We start from the raw sequence: 27,250 nt of genomic DNA on the forward strand, positions 1-27,250 counted from the left end.
CATTTTGACATAAGCTGATGTAGCCCCATAAAGGGTACAACCTTTTTTCAAATCCTTAATTTTATTCAAATCTAAAGGTGCATATCTTCTCCTTTTTTTACCTACAGAGTCAGTATTTTCAATCACAGGATATGCATGTATAAAATCACTTATATCCTGTCCTTCTCTCTTAGCTTTAACCAATGCTTTTTCTAATCTTGTCATAGGCTTAGGCTTCTTCACAGGCAATTCTGTTTGTGTTTCTGCCTCTTCCCCTCTTTCTTCCTCCATCTCTGAAGGTGGGGTTGATGTGGGCCTGTCAATAATCTGTTCTCTAGGCAGGGTTGAAGCTTCTTCAAGAGAATCATACCATAATTCCTCATTTAAATCCTCTTGCTCTAGGGAAAGATCTTGATCTTTCCTTTTTTCCTCACACTTCCTCCTCTGTTCATTTTTAGAACTTTTCCTTCTCCTACAACTTGCTTGATAGTTTAAGGCTAATTGAACTATGTTGTAGATATAAAATACTTCTGCAGAAATTGAACGAGGCCCATTTTTTGCTTGAAATTCTTTCATTTCATATCCCACTAGCTTCCATTTATCTACATCTATCTTTTCTTCCTCTAAGAACCAAGGGGATGTGCGTCTTAATGCAGCCAAGAGTTTAGCAATCTGTACCCAGGTTACAAGTAAACTCTGCTCCTCAATTATCTTGATTATACTCTCTATAGTACCACTCCTGAATGGAGCTGAGGTTGCGTCTGGGGCTGAGGTTGAGTCGGCTGAGGTCCAGGGATTGAATATAGCTAACATCTGCCCCATTTCAGCTATAAGAGATTCCTGGTTTAGCCCTTAACAAGTTAAGTTCCTTATTTATCTATTAGCACGCTCACTTAATCTTTAACAAAGTTTCCTCGTTACTCACGGTTCTGGGTCAGAGAGACTGAGATCTAGATTGGAAGCTTTTCCACTGGAATCAGGACTGTGTCTGTCCCTGTTCGGGCGCCAAATTGCAAAGGTCTGGTCTAGCTCCTCTTGTCAGGATAAGCAAAAGTCCTTGCCCCACGTTGGGCGCCAATTGTAGCGAGCTGTCGTCTCCAGAAGCTGCCGGATCGCTCTCTGGGAAGAGATCTGCTGTGTCTACTCAAATCTTTCAGACAGATTCTTCTTCCTGTAGTGAACCGTTGTCTCCAGGTAGTTGCTGTTAACTCTTGTCCAAAGAAGTGACTTCCCTTCCTGCAGAGAGCCCCGTCAAGCCTGATGCAATTCAGAGTCTTCTCCTCTTCCTGGAGTGCTGTCCTCTTTATCCTCCCAGAGAATGGGCGTGGGATAATGCAAGGGCTTCTGGGAAGAACCACTTCAGCCAATGGGCTTGCTCCTTCTATCAAGTCAACCTGAGTTCTCACCTTGTAATTGTCCAGAAAACCTGAATTCTCACCTTGTCACTGTCCAGACAACCTCAGTTCTCACTTAGTAATCCTAACATTGTCTCATTTTTGTATTGTGTCCCTACTACTTAGCATGGTTCCAGGCTTTTCATTCATTTTTCATATATCCAAGAACAAATTTCATAAAACATTTAATAATCTCTTTTTGTTCTGTTCCATAGTGAGCATTTGCAAAAAGATCACTATGAAAATAATTGCAGATGATGTACTTTTTTTTCTTTATTTTTTTTGTTAACATCTTAAGTTTCAATTGTCTCCTTTCCCACCCTGCACTAGAAAAGGTTACCATTTGACTCATATTTATAAATATATGTAAAACTATGCTATGCATACTTCTATTTATCAGTTCTTTCTCTGGAAGTGGGCAGCATCTTTCTTACAAGGTCCTTTATAGGATCTCCTTGTTCTGAATATTTATAGTACTCAGAATAACTTGGTTGTTCACAATTATTCTTTGAACAATATTGCTCCTACTGTATACAGTTTTCTCTTTTTCTGCTCATTTCCCTTTTAATTATTTCATATGACTTTATATTTTTAATCAGTCAGCTCATTTTTTTTTATAGTACAGTAGTATTCCATCACCATCATATAACCCGACTTGTTTCCCATTCCCTAGATTATGGATATCTCCTCAATTTCTAGATCATAACCACCACAAAGAGAGCCACTACAAATATTTTAGAACCTATAGGTTCTTGTCCTTTTCTCCCAATCACTTTGAGAAACAAACCTAATAGGGATATGGCTGGATCAAAGGACATAGAGTTTTATAACTTTTTGGACATAATTCCAAAATGCTTTCCGAAATGATTGAATCGGTTCATAATTCCACTAACAATATATTAATGGCCCAATTTTCCCCATCCCCTCTAACATGTTATCTTTAGCCAATCTGATAAGTGTGAAAGAGTCCCTCAAAAGTTCTTTTACAAATTTGCATCTCTAACCAGTAATGACTTTTAGTGTATTTTTCCATATGACTATAGGTATTTTCTTATAAAAACTACCTATTCATGTCCTTTGACCATTTATCAATTGAGGAATGACTCATTTTTATAAATTTGACTCAATTCTCTATATATTTAAGATATGAGACCTTTATTTAAGAAAATGTATAAAAATTTTTTGTGCAATTTTTTTGTTTTCCTTCTAATTTTGGCTATATTAATTTCATTTGTAAATGTGAAGTCCAGGTTAGCTCTCTGGAGACCCCAGAATCAGCCAGAGTCAGGATAAGCAAAAATCCTTGGTTTTTAGGGGGAAAAGTGAAGGAGATCGACAAAACTGCCACACTCTCTCCATCGACCTCCCTTCTCCTCATCTTCTTCCAAAGTGACTCTGGCTTGTCTTACTCCACCCCCTAAATCTTCCTACAATTGTCTGTATGCACCAAAAAGATCAAGCCAGCACAGAATAGTGAGAAGGGCCATTTTTCCAAGTGTATGCTCATAGAGTATTGTCCAATATGTAATTATCCTTAAGTGTTCGTTCTCTGATTCCAGTGCACCTATTCAGAGTTTCAGCCCTTTACAATTTGTATAGACTTTTTAATTTAATGTAATTAAAAATATCCATTTTATGTCCCACAATGGTCTCTTGTTCATAAATTCTCCTATCTATAAATTTGATGGTTAATACCTTCTATGCTCTTTTGATTTACTTATGATTATCTCCCTTTGTGTCTGTCATATATCCATTTTGACTTTATCTTCGTAAATGGTGTAAGATATTGTTCTATACAGTTTGAATAAATGTGGGATGGAAAATACCATCCACATCCAGAGAAAAAACTATGGAAATTGAATGTGGATCAAAGCATAATATTTTCATCTTTTTTTTTTGTTTGTTTGTTTTTTTCTTTTTTGTGGATCATTCTGTTTTGGTCTGATTTTTCTTGCACAACATGACAAATGTGGAAATATTTTAAAAAGGATTGTACTTGTATAATCTATATCAGATTTGGGGAAGGATAAAAAAATTGGAATACAAAATCTCATAAAAATGAATATTGAAAACTATTTCACATGTATTTAGAAAACTAAAAGGGAAAAAAAAAGATATTAGTCCATAACTAATTTCTGCAAGATTATTTTCCAGTTTTCCTAAGAATTTTTTTTTTTACCAAAATGAGTTCTTATCAGTGTCACTGGTCTCTTAAAAATGAAAAATGGATAAAAGAAAGGACACTGACATAAAAACTACTATCATTTCCTTTAAAATTTTAAATAAAAAATCAGACAACATAGTGAGATCAAAAGAACCAACATGCTTCTTCAGCCAAGGAACATTTAGTCTCTTTTGTCTATTAAAGAGATAGGGAAACCAAGGGCAAACACTGAGTTAGAACAAATTTATTTGTGAAATTTATCCAAAGGGTGGTGGAAGATTATGAACAGTATTGTTTCTTAAAATGGCTGACAAAAAAACAAGCTTCCAAAAAGCTTAGACAGAGACTCAATTAAGCAAAGTCATCTAACGGTCATTTAGCTGTGAAATTGGAAGAACAGCAGAGAAAAAGTAGAGAAGATCCCCTAGTGGACACTTCCAAGATAGCCGTGGTTATACTTTATGAGGAAGTAGTACAAACAGCCTGAAAGAAAAGCTGGGAAAAGCAGAGCAGTAGGACTAGACCTAAGGACGCTCAAAGAAGGATGGATTGTACTTAAAGTAGTAAGAAAACCAACCAAGTCCAGCAACCCTTTATGTCCCTTTCCAAAGGAAACCGGCAAACCATTCTTTAACTACAGCTCCCTTTTATCTTCTGGTTTCATGTATGTAAATATTTATATTGTTGAGTTCCCTAGTAGTGTGCTGAGTCATTGGTCATAGGACAAAGCTCTCACATTTGGAGGACCAGTAATTGAATTAATGCTTATTGATGTCTAAAAATCATGTGATTCTTTTTCCACTCCACCCCATTTCCTACCACTATCATTGCTAATGTGTAAGGAACTGCTTAGAACTCAGGGCCATTTTGTATTTTTCTACACTTTATAGATTTTCATGCTTAAAAATTTCATTTTCCTAATAGTAAGCCTACTAATGATGAGTCACAGAATGTAACTGGGTCCTCATAAATATCTAGACTAGCCTTTCCATTCTAAGTTCCAGAAATTTGTACTCTCCTAGAGCCTTTGAGAACTCAGTTATTTGGTCTATGATCCAGCAGCCCTGGAGTTCTTATTATTCCTTGTATATAATGCTATCTCTTTCAACTCCATTTATTTTCATGGGTGTCCCCCATGTCTGAAATGGCCATTCTCCTCTTACCTCATGACTTTCCTTGATTCTTTCAAGCCTCAGCTAAAATCCTACATTCTGCGGTCCTTTCCCAGCTCCTCCCATTGTTGCCCATTCTCTGAGATGAATATACATTTATGCTCTATAATTCTTATATGTACATAATTACTTAAATATTGTCTCCATTATTTAAATATAAGCTCTTTGAGGACAGGCAGGACTATCTTTATATCCATAACACTCAGAGCACACATGTTCAGCTGTTTTTCAGTCATGGCTAACTCTTCATGACCCTATTTAAGTTTTACTTGGCAAAGTACTAGAATGGTTTGCCTGTTTTGTTTTGTTTTTTTTCTCCAGCTCCTTTTACAGATGAGGGATTGAAGCAAATAGGGTTAAGTGACTTGTCCAGGGTTACATAGCTAATAGTATCTGAGGCCAAATCTGAACTCAGCAATATGAGTTTTCTTGACTCCAAGCCCAACACTTTATCTACTTTGCCACCTAGCCGCCCTTGCACAGAGTGAGCAGTTAAGAAATGTGATTTGTCAAGGAGTGTCTTATAGGGAACAAACTGTAATTTCCTTGGGAGCAGCCATGTGTGAATAAGGATATCTTATATAAAAAACAACTCATCAGTTTAATCTGTTCTTTTCTATCAGTGACAGTCCTGATAGAGGAGAAATTATTTTATTAAGCTTTATAAAAAATGTTATGGCAATCTGAGGAACTGGGGAAATATACTTTAAGCATTACAACATTTAAGTGATTATAACTTATGGATGAGGGGCAACTCTTCACAATTATGTATTATAAATAGTACTTTTTCAGAAATGCTTTAATATTCAGTATTGGGAGTACTTTACAAAGATTATAGCCCCTGTAGAAATTTGCCTTCATCATATAATTTCAATGACATCTTAGCCAAGCTCCAGCAGAGACCCGTATGAAATATTGTTCAACTTTCTACTCATTTGGCATGGGCATAACTGTTTTCTTGGAATTTCTTGGAAACTCATAATGCTGAGCAAAAAGGACTGTTAAAGGTGCTAGAATTCTGTGATCATGAAAAATTCTCTTCTTAAATGAAGAAGTCATTTCATTGAGAGAGAAAAGAATGATAAATTTCAAGGAAATTTATGGGAAGAAAGGGGTCACCCTCCCCTTTCCAGTAGTCTTAGTTGAAGGGAAGGAAAAAGTACATTTGCTACCTAAAGACCAAATCACAATAGTTTCCAACAAAATAATAATCAAGCCCTGACTTGTAATGATTGACATTTCTGCATTGGGTTAGATCTGGCTGCCAGCACAGTCCTATAATACATCTTACTACTAAATGCTAATTTTTTTTTTTTTTCAGGTCCACTCCTAAATAAATTATCTCAGAATTCCTATCTTTATCACGACATGATGCCATTGAAAGCTTGGCTTTAATAAAAGGCTCTGTATCCCAAATACATGATAAATCTCAAGTTTGAAAACAAAAATTCAAGGACCAAATTGTCATTCCTCTCCTGTCAAGTAGCCTTTGTACTTTACACTGTGTGGGTTATGGCCAAGCAAACACTGAACCATTTAAGACCACTGTCTTTTTTTGGCATGTAAATAGAACCCTGTATTTATCATTTTAAAGCCCCTCCAGACTATTTTCCAGGCAGAATGATGACTTCCTTGCTATCCCCTTTGCACAAGCTTATTCCTTATTCCTCCTGTCATTGTGGTGAGGAGACTAAGAAAGGCAAAAAGTCCCAACTTATAATGGAGGAGACAACATGAAAAGACCACCCATACCCTGCATATACCCACACCACATCACCATCCTTGGCATCCCTAACCCTTGTCAAAACTCATCTCTCTTACTACTTCCTCTACAAAACACACATCTTTTTAAATTCCCCTCCCCCACCAAATTACTTGTAAATATTTTATATTGACTTACATGTGTAATTGTTTCTTCACAAAATGTAAGCTTCTTAAGGACTGGAATTATTTTCATTTTTGTCTTCATGAACTTCATGCCTGGCATAGTTCAAAAGTTAACTGAGTAGAACTCTCCGGAAATGAATAGGTCTCAGGGACAACTTCCATCTCCAGTAGGGCAACCTGATCAAGACATGTGCTTGTTACTACCAGCAACATAAAAGCATTGGGTGCTTAATAAATAATGTATTGGTCTCCCAATTGAATAATCATCTGTAATAATTTTTCACAAAACAAGTTTTGAATCAACAAATTAATAGACATTTCTTAACTGCTGATATAACAAAAGAGTCTATATTGTACATTGTAGAGATGATTCCATCTTTTCAGCAAGGAGGAATTTAGGGATTTTAGAGTAGGAAAAGTAGGAATGGATATTCATCTAGACGTAAATAAAAGTTCTGTCTCCTGGATGAAGAATTCAAAGAGTTATGGGGATATACATTATTCAATCACCTCCAATCCAATCCAATACTTTATTTCCTAAGTATCTTGAGTGCAAGCAACAGGAATATAAAGGCAAAAACCAAACTGCCCCTGCCCTCCAATTTAAATTCTACCATAATAGGAAAGCAGTATGTATGTAAACAATCAAAATGCATTTACTAAGCACTTAAGAGTGTGCTGGAGAGATAGTGTCTGCTCTCAGGGACAATAGAATGGGAAAAATGATATAACTAGCTAGATAGAAACTATATAGAGTAGATAGGAAGTAATCTGAGAGAGGAATATACAAGCAGCTGGGGAGGGACCAGACAAGAATCTTTGGAGAAGTTAGGATTTGAGCTGAGACTTGAAGGAAGCCAGGAAACAGATGAGGATGAGGAGGGAGAATATCCAGGCGTGAGGAGCAGCCAGTTCTAGGGCACAGAGTCTGAAGGTGGAGAGTTGTGTTCACGGACCAACAAGCCACCAGGGCAACTGGATCACAGGCAGAATTTATTGGAGAATAAGTGTAAAGAAGCCTGGAAAATTCAGAAGGAGCCAATACCAAAAAGAGGACTTTTTAACTTTCTCTTGGAGATATTAGTTACATGTTAACGAGTGAGACAGAGACGGAGATGAAGATGAAGATGCATTAGGAGCTGGGGACTAAGGAAGAGATCTAGTCCTGAGTATGAGGGAAAACCAGGGGTTACTATAGTATATGTAAAGAGAAAGAGCATTCCAGGCTAGTGAAGAAGATGGAAAACAGAAATAGTGTATGATGAACATCAGAACAGCTATTAAAGGTATGACATAGATTGCATAAAGGAGAGAAACATGTCAGAACACTGGAATTTTAATTGACAAAGGAAAAGTTTATATACTCAAATAATCTTACAAGTATTAAGGTGCCAGTGGAGTTTATTATACAGTACAAAGAGTGACGTGTACACAAGACCCATGTTTTAGTAAAATCACTTTAGTTGTTTGGAAATTGGATTAGAGTAGAGAATTAAGGAAAGACCAACTTAAAAAAAAAATCCTAGAGTGATTATGTAAATTAAAACCAAAAGAGCATATGTAAGGGACAGGGAAGATTAAAACTAGATGAGGCAACTGAATTGGATATTTGGAGGTAAATGAAGAATTGAGGATTGATTACATCAAAGTTGAGGAGCTGGGTGTCTTGAAAAATAATGGTGCTTTCAGCAATAATAAGGAGGTTCACAAGATATTTTTGGGGTAAGATAATGAGTTGTGTTTTCAATTTATTAAGTTTGAAATACTCAGTTTAAAGTCGGTTAGTGATGTGAGGTTAGAACTCAAGAGAGAGGCTTAGGTTAGAAATAATAGAGATATAGCTATATGTAGATAGCCACATCTGTGTATCTCACTTATGTGTAGAGTATATGTAATATGCATGCATAGAGATAAACTGGAGTTGTTGAGATCTTTGGGAGAGAACATAGAGAAGGGGAAAAAATGCTTTCTGAAATGCTTTCCTTGCCAGATTAATTCAAATTTCTTGTGGTTTTCTAATGGTAAAAGGCTCTATTTGATCAGCTTTTTTTCCTTTATAGTGCCATTGAGAATGAAATACTTAGCCCTATTCTGCAATGTTGTGTTTATTTTTTTTTTAATTCCCTTAGGCAACATTCACAGTTACATTTAGAGAGCTAAATGCTCATTTAGATAATGAATATGGAGTGAGAATGAAGTCTTGTCCTTGGTACAGTCTGGTAATTTTCAAATAGTTGCAGTAGTTGGGCTATGTAAACTCTGCTTTACCAGCATCCCCTAAATGAAATAGATGAGAAATAGAATATATACTTTTGATCACCCAGGGGAAAAAAACAAAACAAAACTTTTTTTCCTGCCTTCTTGCCAGCTAATATTTCTTATACTTTGAAAACTGATTATAAAAGCATGACCAGACAACTAAATAATGAGAACTATTTATTAACCCAAAGGCAGCATCAACAGCCTTGCATTTAATCTCAGCATTTTGTATGCTGAGGACCAAAAGTATTATATTGGCTATAGACTCAAATTTTTTTCCCCCCAGTAGTCTGGTGATTGCCTGTTCACAGTTAACTAGGGAATCCCCTAGTGTCGTTTGAATTATTTATTAATCTTATCTATAAAAAAGTAATTTTAAGTGTCAGAAAGCCAAACATTGCCATCTTTTTTCTAACAGCCTGGAATTGTGTCGCCATTTAAGCGAGTTTTTCTAAAAGGAGAAAAAGGTCGGGATAAGAAAGCCCATGAGAAGGTTACAGAAAGACGCCCTCTTCATACTGTGGTGCTATCTCTGCCTGATAGAGTTGAACCAGATATACTGTTGAATGACTATATTGAAAAGGAAGTGAAGGTAAGTAGTGATGGTAGAAACAAGAAAAAAAATGTCCATTTAATTTTTCACCCAGTCTATTTATGTGTGCAAGTGGACTTGTAAGATAAGAAACAAACTTCTTTTTTAACCTCAGTTGACCCTAGATATTCATTGTCATCTAACTGCAAAACCACGCCCTGTCAAAAATTTGTGATTATTCTTTCTCTCACTCCAAGTCAAAGGCTAAGTATATTATATTTTATCTCTCCCCCACAGTTCTTTGGTACCTTCAAGTGGCGTTTGGTGGTGTCTGATGTCTGCCTTTGGTTCATCACCAATAATGCTCCCTCAGTTTTGGGAGGGGTCCCTAGGCCCTGATTCTCTTTCATTAATAATCAAATTACTTTTCACAAAGGAATATTTACTTCAAAAGTATAGAAATCCTAAGAGGCATAGTCCTCCTAACATCTCAGCCTCTGGTGAATAGAAAGGAATTCGTTTAATAGCTGAATTTAATTCTTATTTGGCATAGTCTCATCAAGTTCTCAGGCGAGAACCCTACAACATCTAGTATAGGGGTCCTGCCGCTAAGGTCACCAAGGCTTGAGCTCCCAGATCCTGGGACTCCTGACTGACCCCAAACTGAAAAGGACAATTAAAACAAACCAAAACTGGAAATCTTTTCCACAGGGTCTAAAAGATGAGATATGGAGAGAAGATAGCCTTGTCCCTACACTCGTATCAGAGCATAGTCAATTAATTAAAAGAAAAATACTACTACTGAGAAATTTATACTTAAAAGGAAATTTTTATTAACAAGAGCTATTACACTTAGAAAACAAGCTTCATTCTGTTCCCTTTGCCTTGTCTTACTTAGTCTACAGATTTTTTTTTTAATCCATGTTCATATTTTTAGGATTGATATTATTTAATTGGTTATTTATCCAATAAATACTTGTTAATCACCATATGATGATAATCATATGATGGTTCCTTAGGAAGTCCTACATATATTTAATATCAAGAAGATCATGCCCAATCTTTAATTCTCTAGGTATCCAGAGGAAACTGAAACTGAGAAATAGACAGGTTGGCAGAGGTAGTTTTGAGATGAATGAATAGTCTCAGCTCTGAAATTCACTGCAGTTCAGCCTGAGGTTATAGATTGGTCCAAAAAAATCTAGCAATCTGAGCAATGCAGTCAGCCATTCTTCAGGTAGCCTTCATTCTGTACTTAAGACTAGTCGGAAGACTCCAGGGGCTCAGGTCCCCATATGAATGAGAAGCACTATGGAGTATTTTCTCGGGAACCAGGAAATAGGAAAAGCCTTGGAAATGAGTAAGTTATTAAGTATTTACTGTGTGCCAAGTGTTGTGCTAAGTGCTGGGGTAATGAAAAAAATTTTTTTTAAATATAGCCTGCCCTCAGAGAGTATACATTTGAAAGGAAGAAACAGCATATAAGTAACTAGGTACATGTATGATATAAACTGAGTAAATGGAAGGAAATCTGAAAAGGGAAGGCACTATCCCCTGAGAGGGACTAAGAAAGGCCCACTGTAGAGGGAGAGAGATTTGAACTTAGTCTTGAAGGAAACCCTCATTTCTTTATGATCATCATGTCTCTCAAGACTTAGTACCATACTCAAAGATTGTATGTGAAGTTTAGCAAATAACAGTAATAATGGATAATAATTTTCTACTGAAAGGGTGTGTAAGAAGTCAGACCTGACCGAGCTAATGAGAAGGTTGGATTGATGGGCTGTCTTTCTTGGAGGATGCATGCAACATAAAGCTAATCAGATCTATCCCAGCCAATCCCTGTTTCTGCTGATTATCTTGGGAATGAATCACACATCATAAAAGCAGGAAAAAACCTTAAATGTATCTCCACTGAATTTGAAATCCTGAATTAGGAAATGAAAGGACTTGGGGCAAAATTGAGGATGGCAGAGATAGGTAATAGGTTCACCTTCCAATTGAAAGTTATCAAAGGGCACACATGAGCGCTGAACACCTGGTTACTTAGTATCAAAGAGCAGGATTTAGTTTAGTGGAATATCGTTTGGATGTCAGAATGATGGTCTTCTAGCGAAGGATAAAGTTCATAATAGTGATGACAACTTCTGTTTGTAGAGAACTTTATCATTTCAAAGTCCCTTATTTCATGCAGGTCTCACAGTATATCTGTAAGATGGGTAGGACCCTTACAGAGGAAACCCAAGTTCAAGAGCTAAATGCGTAGTTCAGCATCAGATAACTAGGTAGTAATAGAGGTCAGAGATAACACCTGATTTTGGAACTCTTCCCTCCAGTGCATTTCCTTCTCTGCTGTACTTTTCTCCCTAGTGCATCTTCTGAAAACTTGGGAAGAACCTGTTTGGCAGTTACAACTATTAGAGTAGTAATGAATTGTAGAGAATTATATTACTAAAGAAATAACAATTGATACACATACTGATAACCACTGGTACATATAGATGAAAAAATTACTTTTCATACGACTGTGACATGCCCAAGGAGTACCAGTGTGCCAAGTTATTCCTCAGTACATAAAGTCTGGCACAGGTACTTAAGATAGACAATGAGTTGAATCTAGAACTGAACAGGAGGAGAGCAGGCTGACTTCCATTTGGAAAACTGTGATGTGCTTTTAACAATCCCAAGCTACTTTTTGGCACAAAGACCCCATTTTTGTTAATAATTACTTAAGTATTATTAACATAAATGTTCCTCTCATTGATGTGTGTTCATGAATCCTATAACATTACACAAAACTTCTAAAGAATCAGAAATATAAGTAATCTTTAGCAACGGTAAATTCATAAGCAGAATACAAATTATTTCCAGTGACTACATATGTGCAAGAAGTAACGGAAAGACAATCGTTGAGAACATATGTGTTTGAGATAATTGTGTCTAGAGCTTGAGATAACATACTGACTGATTTTTTTTTAATTGCTTTCTATAAAATATTTAATAGATAGGTAAATAAGCAAATAAATTAACTAACTAACCTAAAGGAAGATCTCTAGCCTATTGAGATGGTCTTTGGAAGAATACCAGCAAGCCAAGAGACATGGATGAGTTGTGAAATGCTGCTTTGGAGGGAACAGCAACACTGACAAGTTCATATTGAATAAAGGATTTTCTGATGTGTACTCTTGTTCATGGGATCCATGGCATAGATAGTTGGAATGAAAAGGAAAATAATGAATTGAGTTGCTTTCCTATGTCAACACTTGTAGTTTGTTTATAAATGATCCCTGTGATGGGTCTGCTTCTAATTTTGTAATATTTCAACTAGAAGGCTGACTTTAGTTTCCATCTTACTGATTGTTGATTAGTTTTAAAACAATTGAGTTATAAAAATAAAATGTCACTCTCTATATAGGCTATCTTCTGATAAATTGTATCCCATATGTGAATCAGTATTATTTGTAATCTCTTAAAAATTACACAACAGAAAAAATTAGTCACCTGATCATTAATTAATATTAAATGTATGTTCACAAAGATGATTGTCACTTGCATGAAGGAGACCTAAACCAAGTTAGAGGAAGAGAAAGGGATGCTCCACATGTGCCTATTTGTAGATGACCTCGTGCTGGGGCTCATGGACAGATGAGCACTGCAGGTTTGCATGTCCATATAGATTTATATGAATTGATCCCCAGTATTAGTCTTCATTATCACTGTACTTTTCCAATTCTTAGAAGATGAACTTAACTCCAACTAAAAGTTGCTGTCTCAGTGCCTTTATCTTATCTCTCTTCAAAATTTCCCAGAGTTCTAGAGTCAGCAGTGTTAGAACTGGGAGGAATAGGCCAACCCCTCCTCATATAGAAAAGGAAACCTAGACTTTATCAGCAAGATTGGTGTGAGAGTGCCGGCCTCTGGGCCAGACTCCCTCAGCTTCAGTCCCCGGCATCTCTGCTACCCTGCTTTTCTCCATGTCAGAGTTAAAAGTGGGTGAGTGGGGATGCGATACAGTGGATGAAACTCAAGACGTGGTACCAGAACACCTGGCTCAGACCCCCTCGCAGCACCACCATTTTCTAGTCTGTGAATATTCTGTTGGTGAAACAGTAAGTCAGTTCTAAATATCCATTAATCCCACTACCGAGCCTATATGATAAGTAGGTAAAAGAAGTACTTTCATATATACCAAGATATTTCTAATAATACATTTTGTGTTAGCAAAAAAGAGTGGGGAGGAGACTGAAAAAAAATTGGTTGCAATTTGAGTAGAGAGCAATTCAACAAACTACGTGAGCATAAGGGAATTATAAAACCTTAGATTTAGAGGCTGGAAAGGGCCTTTCTTTATGTTGTCCAGGCTGTCTCCTTTAGCTCAGGCCCAAAAAGACAAGGGACTTGCTTGAAGGCTTGACATGGGAATAGACTGGAAAGTTGTGTTATAAAAAGATAAATAGTATTCTATAAAACTTAAATCCTGGGGATCCCTTACTTTCTACTGAACCACATTTTTTTTGAGTATATTTTAGTACTTATAGATCATCTGGTACAAACTCTTCATTTTATAGATCATGGGCACTTTTCAGTTTGGTTCCAATGTTCTTTCTTTTAAAAAAAATTAAATGTAAGTTTTTCAGTCAGTGAAAATCTACCTTTTCTCCTTTCCATTTATCTCCCCCTCCCCACTGAAAAAGAAAGAAAACCAAAATCTCCGTTACAAATCTAGATAGCCATAAATGTTTTGTGTGTGTGTGTGTGTGTGTGTGCATACACACACATATTCAAACAAAATAAATTCCTGAATTGGCCAGTCCAAAAACAAAAGACAAAAAAAGGCTCAAACTGTGCTATATGTACATCATTTCTCTTATCAGAAGATGGGGAACATGTTTGTTTTCATATTTATACTCCCATTACTGCCCATCATTCATTCCAACCAAACTGAGCTATTATTTGTTATTTTTCACATTTATTCTTCACTTGACATTTTCAAGGCCTGTGTACGTTATTTCAGCTACCTACAGTATCTCTTGACCCTTATTTCTGAATTTCTATCTGTCCTTTAAAGTTTAGTTGAAATTATACTTTCTCCATGTCTTCTTTTCTGATCCCCCAGCAGAAGTAATTTTCCTCGTAATTTTCTTATGGCATCCATCTCTGAATCTATTGGCCATTTAAGACTTAGCTAAAACTTTACCTCTATACTAAAGTCTTTCTTCACACATTCAGTTAGAAGTAATTTCTTGCAACTCTCTTATGTCACCTGTTAGATCAGCCTGTCTTAATTTATAGTTGCACTAATATCTCCTCACTAAAGTTTTTTTTTTAAATAATTACTTGGAAAAGCTATCTAAATCCACTTATATCCTATTAATTTCTAAAGATAGCTCTCTTCCCTCCCCCAAACTTAATGAGTCATCTCCTGTACAGAAGATAAAAGGAAAAATAATTCAGTTAAATTAACTAAATCTGATAGTAAATACAATGTCCAACCAAGCTTTAATAAAAACTCCTTAGGAACAAAGACTGTCTTATTCGTTTTTATGTCGCCTTTTTCTCTAAAAAGAAATTTCATACAGATGGCAGTGTTGAGGCATAAGATATAACATATAAACTCTGAGAAACTTTGAAGAATAAGAGTAAATGATATCATTAAGGATAAGATATGTTGGCTATATCTTGGCCTTGGCAAGACAAGGAACAAGTGGACAATCACATTGCTCCTCAGGTAGTCTTTCGGTGCTGGGAGAAAGCAAGAAAGGTTCCCAGTGTATTAAGCTTAGCACAATGCCTGTCACATAGTAGGTACTTAATAACTATTTATTGACAAGTTTATTGACATTTGACAAGTGGAAGACCCAGGCAAGAATAAGCTGGGCAAAAATAAATGGATTGTAAACTGCATTGCTGGAGGAGACTTCTAAATTAATGAAATCTCAGTATTATTGTGAATGTCTGTCAAGCCCTTTTAATTTAACTCATATCAAATTGGTATTTTCTGTAAGCTAACTAACATTTTATTTCTTGATTTATTCATTTAAAATTTCTTGATTTATTCATTTAAAATTTGATGCCTTCCTTACAAAAGAGATTGTCCTTAGTATTATGGGGGATATAAAAATAAATAAAATGTGTTAAACCTTTTCAAAACTTAAAGATAATAGAGGAGATAAGGTAAATGAGACTATAGCCAGGAAACAGTTCAAAATAAAATATGCAAAGAAATTCTCGAAGTAGTTGGTGTATTCTTTTTATGTTATTCTGAACTTGGCAAATATCAACAAGGATGAACATTATCTTATTTAGAAGAGAATTGTTGTAAGAAACAGAAAAAAAGAGTATTATATATGAAACCATAAATCTCTATAAAATTCCTCTCACAAAAATTTTTTTAACTATTCCTTATGAGCATAGTTAAGCAAAACAAGTCCATAAAAGGAGTATATTTTAAATTATAAGCATCATTCTATAGCTCTGCTCTATTCTCTCACTGTCAAGACTTGATATTTTCCTTATTAACCTTCTGGAGTCATCAGTCACTTAATTGGTGAGAGTTCTTGACTCTCTCAAAGTTTCTGTAAATTATCTTTTGTCATTTCGGTCCCCATTTCACTGCTTCCATGTGGTATAATATGTTCAGCTGAAGCCAATTAATAGGTAGCCCTCTTTCCCTTCTTTCTTCCCCTCCCCCCCAGTATTGGCTACAATTAAAAGCACTATTATAAACATTTTTATACAAATCCTTTTTTTTTTTTTTTTTTCTCTTTGATCTCTTCAGGTTATTTCTCTATTTAGTGAGTTGGAGTGTAATTCCAACTTGCTTTCCAAAATTTTCCCCCCAGTTTACGCTTTCCCCTCTTGTTTTAACCACAATAGCTTTGTGCGAAAACTTTTCTATTTTGTGCAATCACAAAGCAACCATCTAATCCTAACTATATACGAAAGGAATCCTTATTGCAACACACCAGTGTCTAGCCACTACTCAAAGTATCTGCTGTGTTCCAGGTACTGTGCTAATAAGCAGTTTATCAATATTATCTCATTTAATCTTTACAATAGCCTTATGACATAGGTGCTATTGTTATCTTCCTTTTACAGAAGAGAAAATTGAGGCAGACAGAGGTGACGGTGGCTAGCGCCTTCTTGGGATCAGATTTGAGCCTGTTTACCTGACTCCCCAGCCAAATGTTCTATCCTTTGTATCCCCTGAGCACAGCACCCCCAGAAGCCCTCCAGTCACTTTTTTGGTATTGAGGTGTGATGAGGACAGAGTGCTGTATGGGATTATCACTTTGCTCCTCCAAAGTGTTATGAATGAATCAAAGAAAGAACTGCTATAGTACAAGTGGAAAATGATTAAAGATATAGAAGGTATCTAACCTTCCTTACCTTTAGTCATATGACTCCCCTTCACATGTTTAGAATCTTATTCCCTCTTCATCCCTGCTGAACAGAGCTTTGATTTCCTTCTAGGCTTAACTCTCCTCCCAGTTTCTCCATGAAGCCTTCCCTCCCCCATTGTTAGTACTTTGTCTCAAATTACTTGCTGTATTCTTTTTTATCTCTGTTGAGGTAATTGGGGTTAAGTGACTTGCCCAGGGTCACACAGCTAGGAAGTGTTAAGTGAGATCAGATTTGAACTCAGGTCCTCCTAACTTCAGGGCTGGTACTCTACCCACTGCGCCACCTAGCTGCCCCCCTACATGCTATATTCTTAAAAGCCTATATGGGGTAAGAAGATTTAAAGCCAAAATGACCTAACTCGTCATTTAAAGTCACCTACTCCAGATCACAAAAGCATCTTGTATCCCCAAGTAGGTAGACTCTCTTGAAGATGGAGGCTATTTCATTTGTGTTCTGTAGAAGGCACAGAACCCACATAGGGCTTTGCCTTTAATAAATACTTAATGCATGTCTGTTGAAATGAATAAAATTGTTCTAAGACTCAACAATAAAGACATTGCTGTAATCTTTGAGTCATGTTAGCAGTGAAAACCATGAAGAACAGCATATTACTGGACCTGGTGCCTGGCAGAACTTACCACCATGTTTGAGGGCAGAAGGTGTGAGTGCCTACTTAATTTTGGTTTGTGGGGTTTTTTTAAACTGGTTTTTGAATGGATTTTCTTCAGCACGTAGATTTTAAGGAAATGTCACTAACTTCAGTGTCATCAAGAACAAAAGAAAGAAAAGTAATAGTGACAATATTCTCCTTCCCCCCATAATCCAGTAAAGTGCTTTGTAAATCAGTGCTACATAAATGTCAATTAGCTGGCCAGAGTCACTCTGAACCAACATCTAAACATTGTCAAACTGAACAAATACAAAACTGAAATACAGCATTACATTTCTTTCTTAGTTTTTTTTTTTTCCCTTCTTGATCTGGTTTTTCTTGTGCAGCAAGATAACTAGATAAATATTTATACATATATTGGATTTAACATTTTAACATATATATTCATTGTTCACATAGAATTTTAGTAGGTACACTAGGTGCCAGGACTAAGAATGCTTTGTTAATGTATTGAATTAAAGATAATTATCCTTTCCCTTTTTTGTCCATTACCAAATCCTGTTATTTTGTTGTTTTGCTAATAAATTGCATTTTTGTGCCATTAAGAGCTCTTTTTAAGTTACTTGTAGAAGGAGATGCTATATGTGTTCTTAATATTATAAGGCGTAAAAGAAGTTCCTTTTTCTGTTTCAGTATTTAGGCCAATTAACATCAATCCCAGGCTACCTGAATCCCTCTAGTCGGACTGAAATTCTACATTTCATAGATAATGCAAAGGTGAGTACCATCCTACTATAATTTTTTGTTTGTTTTTTGTTTTTTAAATTTATTAATTTTTAACATTTATAATATTTTGATTTCCAGATTTTTCCCCCTCCTCTCTCAAGATGTCAATCAATCTGATGTTATAAATGTAAAAATATATTAAACATTTCTACTTTAATCATTTATGAAAGAATAATTGGAACAAAAGGGAAAAGTAACAAGAAAGAAACAACAGAAAAGTGAAAATTACATGTTTCAGTCTACATTGAGATTCCATAGTTCTTTCTCTGGTTGTAGATAGCATTTTCTATCATGAGTTTTTTGGAAATGTCTTAGATCATTATATTATTGAAGAGAGCAAAGTCTGTCTGCACAGTGTTGCTATTATTATTATTGTCTTACTATAAACTTTGATTTATCCCACTTGAGGATAGATAACCTAATTTAGAATCAAGAATAAACTATTAATTGCTAACATGGAAACTTTAGTCTTCAGAAGAGATTTTAAAAGATTTAGGCATATTTTGCACAGTAGATGTACTTGATAGTTAATTGTGGTCAAGTTGAAGATGTTCAGTGATGTCAGAGATCATCCTATGTGTCACATGTAATAAACAATTCTACAAAATCCAAATTCTTTCTCCTTCTCTTTTCTCCATCCCCTCCCCAATTTTTTTTTTAAAAATTGATGCAATACCAATCTTGGCAAATTAATTTAACCTTTTTAGGCTTCAGTTTCCTCATTTGATGGATGAAAGAGAAGAATAGATGAGATATAATTTCCCTTCCATCTCTAAATGCTGTGATCTTTTGGTTCTAGCCTAAATATTATCCTATTAATTTGCAAAGTACAAAAAATACAAATCACCATTATTCTGTAAAATGCCACATGAATTCCTCATTGGTATTTAATAAAATTAAAGTTGTTTTAAGCTTTAACTAGAACTTCTGTAGATTTGCCATATCAATATAACACATAGCTAGTATTCATATATAGAAATACATTATTTTTCCATTGTGGAGATGAATGAAATAATGTATTTATCAATATTAAATATAGTTAAATTAATTTTTCTTATAACTTAAAAAAATGGATTGCTGCACTATCTCTTCTTTCTACCTGAGGCAGAAAAGGGCTTGGGATGAGAATGGTCCTTTGATGTCCATTGTCCACAGTAGGAAGAGTTATAACCCAGCTTTTTATTTCTTCTCATAGCAGTTCAAAGTGTAGTGATTTATGCCTAATGTAATGTAGACCTAAGGAAATAAGTTAACCATTTGCAACATTCTGGATGTCCCCCAGCTCCCCAGTATAATTCATTAGAAAAAAATCCCCAGTAGCTTTTTTATCAGCCTCATTATGTCAAGTACATTGTACCTGATGTGACCCTAAGAAAAGAAAGCCATGACTACATTAGAACTTATATACCCAAATGAATTTTATTCTTTGAAATAGCCACTTTGGGAGGCAACATATATGCCATAGATGCTGCCATTATTCATTGCTCTCAGCACTAGTTTAGTAAGCACACAAGAAAATTAGTTTCTTTTCTTTGTAATCATTATATGATCTAATATAACTAAATAAATTTATTTATATTAGAATATATAAATATTATTTATTGTTATAATTATAATATATTATATATAATTATGATAAATGACATAGTTATAAATATTATATAAATAAAAATAATAAATCATTATATGATTTAATCTTTCTAGGCTTCAGTTTCCTCATCTGATGAATGATTTAACAGTTCAACTATTTTAGTGTCTGACATATGTGAGACGCTGTGCTAGGAAAGTGGGGATACAAAGATATTGCAAAGACCCCTGTATGTGTGTAAGAGAGAGAGAGAGAAGGAGGAAGAGGGAGGGTGTTTATATACACATATGTATGGGTATTTTTTTTAAGCTATTATAAAGAATGGATTGTTACACATGAAAAGGTGCTCTCTAAGTCACTATTGATCAAAGAAATGCAAACTAAGAGAACTCTGAGATACCACTACACATCTGTCAGATTGGCTAAGATGACAGGGAAAGATAATGCAGAATGTTGGAAGGGATGTGGGAAAACAGGGACACTAATACATTGTTGGTGGACCTGTGAGTGGATCCAACCATTCTGGAGAGCAATTTGGAACTATGCTCAAAAAGTTATCAAGCTTTGTGTACCCTTTGATCCAGCAGTGTTTCTACTAGGCTTATATCCCAAAAAGATATTAAAGCAGGGAAAGGGACCCAGATGTACAAAAAAGTTTGTGGCAGCTCTTTTTATAGTGGCAAGAAACTGGAAACAGAGTGGATGCCCATCAGTTGGAGAATGGCTGAATAAGTTATGGTATATTGTTATGGGCCAGAACTTGAAATAAGGTGCTAAGTCAGTGCAATTGGTAGAGACAATGATTATTTAGCATGGTATTTAACAGTTCTCTAGTTCAGTACGTATACTTAATACTTACTAGAGTTGTACAAGATTCACACCTTTAAGAGAGCATATATAAGCTAGGAGCCTCAACCAGGATTCAGTCTGGGAGATTCAGAAGCCAGAGAAGGCAGGCCTCTCAGAACCAAGGAGAGAGATAGGCCTCCAGAAAAACTGGCTGAGCCCTAAGTGAAGGAGACAATGAAGGATTTGGACTTTAGTCCCTAGCTGCATTTGTGATTACTGAATTGAAACTAAGTCTGCCTTCAGAGACTCTAAGAAAACCTCAACAGAGAATAATTATATTTTACAGTATATGAATGTTAGGGAATATTATTGTTCTATAAGAAATTAGCAGCAGGATGATTTCAGAGAAGCCTGGAGAAACTTACATGAACTGATGCTAAGTGAAATGAGAACAACCAGAAGATCATTATACATGACAACAAGAAGACTATGACAATCAATTCTGATGAACGTGGTTCTCTTCAACAATGAGTTGAGTCAAACCAGTTCTACTTGTTCAGTGATGATGAGAGCCATCTATACCCAGAGAAAGTACTGTGGGACCTAAGTTTGGTTCACAACATAGCATTTTCACTCTTTTTGTTGTTGTTTGCTTGCATTTTATTTTTCTTTTCTTTTTTCTTTTTTCTTTTTTTTTTTTTTTTCCTTTCTTTTTTTTCTGGTTTAATTTGAGTTTTCTTGTGCAGCAAGATAGTTGTAAAAATATGTATGCATATTTTGGATTTAACATATTTCTACTATGTTTATCATATATTGCACTACTTGCCATCTAGAGGGTAGGGGGAAAGGGGAGAAATTGGAACACAAGGTTTTGCGAGGGCTAATATTGAATAATTGTCCATGCATCTGTTTTGGAAAATAAAAGACTTTAATAAAGGGGGGGAAATAAAAAGAATTGACTGGACTGTTAAAAGTCTAGGGGAAAAGCCTGGTTCCAAATATTTTTCTGTTTGAAGAAAATCAAATCTTCTTTAACAATTGATATAATGACCATATTTGTTCAAAATTGCTTTCCTCAGAGGAATACTTTGAAGAGAAATTCATTTGGATGTAGAAGTTCTCATAAGTTTGTTGAAGATCAAGTTACAAGAATTTATAGTGTCACCTTTTACACATAAAGTTCTTCCTTGGAGAAAAGGTTAAATCTTTTTAGCCTATTCCCAAGACAGAAGAAGCTCCATTTTCTGATGGCCCTTGGTTTTCTTTCAGAGAGCTCATCAGCTTCCTGGGCACTTGACCCAGGAACATGATGCTGTGATCAGTCTCTCTGCCTACAACGTAAAGCTTGTGTGGCGAGATGGAGAAGACATCATACTCAGGGTTCCCATCCATGACATTGCAGCAGTTTCCTACATCCGGGATGACTCATCGCACCTAGTGGTGCTAAAAACAGGTACTTTCAGAACCAAGTTTAAATAGTTATCTTTGGGCAAAATCCTTCTGTTTCTCCCACTATTCTTTGTCCTTTCATGTACACATGAAAGCTTAACACTTAAGAAATGTTAACACTACACTGACAGCTTTCACAACACTCTTTTGAGGGTTTGTTAGAACTGTGAAATCTTAGACTGCTATCAAAATAGTAACCTTATTTGTCTATACTGGGACACTAACAGGTCTTATCCTGTCCTTACATAGCATAGTAAATATCCTCACATAGGTACCACATTTCAGCTGTCTGCTTTCTGTAGATCCTAACCACTGTTTGAATTTAAGATAAAAGTAGTTTATTAAATTAAATATGTTTTTACACTGTTTCTTTAGAGTTCTAAATTTATGGTGGTGTAAGTAACTAGACCCTGCCTCTGAGCCAATTAACTCTATGCTAGGCTGAGATTGCCCTTGAAGCTTATTTCTTTGAATGAAAAGATTAATGTGGCTTTAAACCAGTGAGTTTGAACTTGTCAGGTTATAACAGTGCCAGTGTACACTGCAGAAAAAAAAAAAATTTTATATGTGTAGAATGATGTATAGTTCTGTCCCTTAATTTCTTTAAAATTTGAGATTTACTATTCATTTGGTACACAAAGGCTTTTGTTACAATGAGTCACTTCATGGCATGCTATTTGAGCTGTATATATGTTTATATGTCACTAGTTTATATGGTCATAAGGGAATAATCCAGCTTGATGTATGTATGTACGTATTCTATGGTGAATGCAATTTTGGTCTTAAGCCACAAGGATTAAGTTGGGGTGGTTTATGGAATCACCCACTAGAAATTGCAGCCCTGTAATTTGGCCTTTATATTCTGTACATCAAATGTATTTTTTGTTATTGGCCTTTATCTATCATATCTTCTATGGTGGAAGATGGCCTACTTTCTCCTTTATTAACTTGTCCCTCCCAAAATCCCTTCTCTTTCTATCCTTTTTCTGTAAGAATGGGCCCTAGGGAATGCTTTTCATTTAATAGTAAGAGCATTTTCTTTCTTCCATTTTATTATCCCTCTCCATAGAGTCATTCTACATTTTTAAAAGCCATATATTCTTGGAGACCACATCTTAAAATGAATTACTAAATGATAAGACCCTGGCCATACAGGTTCACCTATCACCTAAAGAATGAATGTGGCAAAAACAAAACAAAATTGAGGTATAGTTCTTTTAGACAATATCAGATGCACAAGTGACAACAAAAAAAATGGAGATTATGATCAGGTTTAAGCTTCACTAGTTTTGGTTACTATGCTAATACACATCTTACTATACTCCCATGATAATATGTAAATGATAAGACACCATCATTGTTTGATTATGGCCTCAAGGATAGAGGCTTCCTCATAGTAAGTTATAGATAGAAATATATTCTTGAGTTCTACAAAACCATCTTATTAAGGCATGAGGATTTATGACACCAGCAGAACTACAACAGAATCTCTGCATCGGAAGCTGCAGAACCTGATCCATCACTGAACAAAGTTATGAAATACCTTCTCCTTTGTGCCAGGAGTTTGGCAAGGTGCTGTGAATATGCAGAATAGCCCTTGCGTCCAATGGAGGAGAGAGTGTGCATATATGGAGACATATATACATAGCCCATTCAAAGTAACTATGTGGGAAGGCAAGGCACAAGCCCTGGGAGAACCAGGAAAGGTTCCATATCGAAGGTGGGCCTGGCGCTGAGTCTTCAGAGAAGCCAAGGCTCTTAAAGAGGCAGTGAGGGGACTGTATCCCAGGCGTGGAAGATACTGATTGCAAACATAGGGACTGGAAGGATAGTAGGAGCCTCAGCCTCTCAGGAGGCCCTAGAGAAAAGACATGGGTTCTGCTTCAGATTGTCCGAGATGATGGGCAGGACATGTAATTCAAGGTGTCTAGTACTCAGCAGCTCCATCTAAGAGTCCTTCTAGGGCTTGACTGGACCTCTGGTGTGGAGCACTCCTAATTGAGGAAAGTCCCTCTTTCCAGGGCTTATCTGAGATTTCTCCATAAGCTTTTGTCTTAAAGAGTTGCCAAGGGTGTGGAGGGAGGCTGAGAGACTTTGTTAAGATCACACTGATGGTATGGATTAGAGATCTGAAACCAGTTGTGAATCCATTACCCCATGCTGCCTTTCTGACATCTATGCGTAAAAATGATTCTAGAACCCATGAGAGGTGATATGGTCACCAGGTGTTGGAGACAGAGTAGAAAAAGAAGATAATCCAGGACAGAGACAGAGGTGATATATCAAGAGACTGTGAAAGAACAGAATCTCAGAAGGGGCCTCAAAAACATTCTAGACCAACCAGTATATGAACAAAGAATCTTTTCTAAAAAAATCCTACAAGGAATCATTCATTCAAATAACTTGAAATAGAAGGAAAAGTTTGTTTTGTTTTGTTTTGTTTTTACGTCTATCCTAAATCTGCTTCTAAAAGATTTGTTCTTAGAATGCTTGGCCTCAGAGGCATACTTAAGTCTCTCCCCCTTCCATAGTCCTTCATATACTTGAAGTCCAGTTATTATATTTCCCCTAAGTCTTTTCTTGTCTAACTAAACATCCCCAGTTCTTTAAGCCACTCTTCCTCACATGGCATGATTTCAAGGTTCTTCCCTGTCTAAATTTCTCTCATCCAGACATTCTTTTCCTCTTTCATCAGTGTCCTTCCTAAAAGGGTGGCACCCAAAACTAAACATAGTACTCCAGATGTCATGTAATGAGGGCTGCATACAGTGTGACTGCCCCATCTGAAATCTGTGGCTCTTTTAATATTGCCTAAAATCACATTGGCTTTTTTGGTTGACATGTCATACTGTTGATTTTTATTGAATTTGTAGTCCACTAAATTTCTAAAATTCTTCTTCATTTGAATTGTTATTTAGCTTTATCTTATGGAAAAATCAACATTTTTAACCCAAATATAAAATTTTATTTTTTGCTTCTTAAAAAACTTTTGTTATTACATTATATCATCCCAAGCATGAAACCAACCTCTTCCTTGAGCTTCTTCTTTTATCCAATATGAGTTTTTGGGTTTTTTTAAGTCCTTTGCCTCAGTTTATGTTTAGCTTTAGCATTCTTCCCACAAATCTTACAGATTGTGTCACAGTTTTGTATGAATTCTCTATGATCTGCCGTTGTTTCCATCTTCCATTTGTCTTTCTCCTTTTCTTCCTCATTTGGAATAATTCTCTGAGTGTCTTCAGAGTTTCATTCTCAGGAGTTTCTTATTTCTTCTGGGCTAACTTCCTATGTAGTTTTAGTCCATAGAACTACCTATCTACCTATTTTCTGAACTTTTTGAAATTTGTTTTCCAAGAATCCAGGACACCTGTCAGACTTGTCCCCTGCTTTCTTCTTCTCCTAGGATGGAGAAAGAATTTGCCTTCAAGATTCCCAGCAGTATCCGTATCTTGTCAGTATCTATCTTGTCTGTAAGACGCAGAACCAGAAAAGCAATTTCCTTTCCTTGCTTTTATCTTTTGTTATAAGTTGGTAATATAGAGGAGTTTGTTTTAATGGTGGGAGTAGAAGAAGGAAAAGGAAATGACCCAGATTTGTCTAGTTCTAAGCAGCAATTATGTAGGAATCTTTGGTTCTGGTTCTCTTCCTTCTATCCCTGTTGCTGCTTCTGGTTCTACTTGAGTTTTCAAGATAAATAAACAAAATAAACTCTTTTCTGGTGTCTAGTTCTGGCTCTTAGTTCATGCCGAATGCATCAGGGGTCTTATTTCTGATAAAATGTAAACTCCTTGAGAGAAAGAACCATTTTATATAGACCATGTCAGTAGCATCTAGTTACTTGTACAGTGGCTGCATAATATTTATTGAATTGATTTGGTTTGGATTGCTTCCCTGTTTCCATTTATTATCAATATGATAAATATTAATAAAAAATGTTTTCAAATTTACAAAACAATGTACAATCATCTCCTTTGAGCCTCTCAAAAACCCTGTGAGATAGTTTTACTGTGATGCCCATTTTATGGGTGAGAAACCAATCCCCCTTTCTGGAAACTTCATCAGATTCCCTGCTGTCTGGAGAATAAATGCAAATTCCTCTACCATATAAAGTTCTTCACCATCTGGCTCTATATCAAAGGTGTTAGACACACAGCCTGCTTGTGCCTGTAGTCAAATCAGATTAAAATGTAACCATATTTAATAAAATGAATTAAAGTACAATAAAATGTGGGTCACATTAATATAGTTTTCTAAGACAGTATGTAGTCTGTGGGATCCTTATGTACAATTGGTTCAGTACCACACCCACACCCTGATTCTATTTAAGTTTGACAGCATTTCTCCAGGTTGTTCTTTCCAGGTAGATGACAAGTTATTCCCCCTCATTGTATTCAATCATGTCTGTTTTTTGTCTTCCTTAATACAACCTTCATCTTCTGCATAGTCTGTTCTTCAGGCCTTGAAGGTCTCTCTCCTCTTCTACCTTTTGGATTTTCTGGATCCTTGAAGTTATTGTTAGTATTTTCTCATCACCCTGTTTTTATTTGGCAGTATCTTGTAATCATTTGTTTGATCTATGAATATGTGGCATCTTCCTACTAGAATTTAAGCTCCTTGAAGGCAGACCGATTTTTATATTGGTTTTGTAGTCAGTTATCTAAAGGCCTAGTTCTAGAGAATAGTTTCAGCCTATTCTTAAGGACAGTGCTTGTGTCTTTTTCCTTTCCCTCTCAGTTTCATTAATTTTGTATTATCTATATGTTCCCAGCTCAGGACCCTGGAATCTCCCCCAGCCAGAGCCTATGTGCAGAAGGCTCCAAAACGCTCACCTCTGGCTCTTTATCTGAAAGTGGAGTGGTACCCGTTGAAGCCTGCTGCTTGGTAATCCTGGCCACCGAGAACAAAGTAAGAGGGGAGCGAACCAAGAGCTCCCTTGGTATCCTTCTCCTGGGACACAGATAGCTTATCACTAGAAAAGTCTATCACAAGTCAGAGAGCAGTATCTGCCTGATGCTGGGTGTAGTTTTCTAGTTCCTCAGGCAATTGGCTATTCTCTTTTACTCCTCTCTTAGGGTAGTGCCCTGTTGTGAGTAGTTGGCTGTCAGTTGTTTTGAGAAGAGGATAGTTCTTACCCCAAACAAGCCTTTACTCTAAGCTTTGTGATTCAGGGTTTGACCTCCATAATGCAGGCTAAATTCAGTTTAAGACTAAGGTGATGTATGACTGGCTCCTCTTCT

General features: G+C 36.0%; 1 protein-coding gene across 4 annotated transcripts in view; it reads left to right on the forward strand.

The window, feature by feature from the left end:
- The window catches only part of CCM2 (CCM2 scaffold protein), a 121,384-nt gene that overhangs the window by 76,061 nt on the left and 18,073 nt on the right, over positions 1-27,250 (forward strand). For 3 of the 4 annotated variants that reach the window (XM_074283538.1, XM_074283540.1, XM_074283539.1), the window contains exons 2-5: positions 9,274-9,447; positions 18,095-18,178; positions 21,834-22,017; positions 26,782-26,918. In XM_074283538.1, coding sequence (XP_074139639.1) covers positions 9,274-9,447; positions 18,095-18,178; positions 21,834-22,017; positions 26,782-26,918 — 579 coding nt within the window. The remainder of the gene's footprint in view (positions 1-9,273; positions 9,448-18,094; positions 18,179-21,833; positions 22,018-26,781; positions 26,919-27,250) is intronic. The other variant, XM_074283541.1, reaches the window with a different exon arrangement.

This window comes from Sminthopsis crassicaudata, chromosome 1 (genome assembly GCF_048593235.1).
Source record: "Sminthopsis crassicaudata isolate SCR6 chromosome 1, ASM4859323v1, whole genome shotgun sequence".
Taxonomy (NCBI): domain Eukaryota; kingdom Metazoa; phylum Chordata; class Mammalia; order Dasyuromorphia; family Dasyuridae; genus Sminthopsis; species Sminthopsis crassicaudata.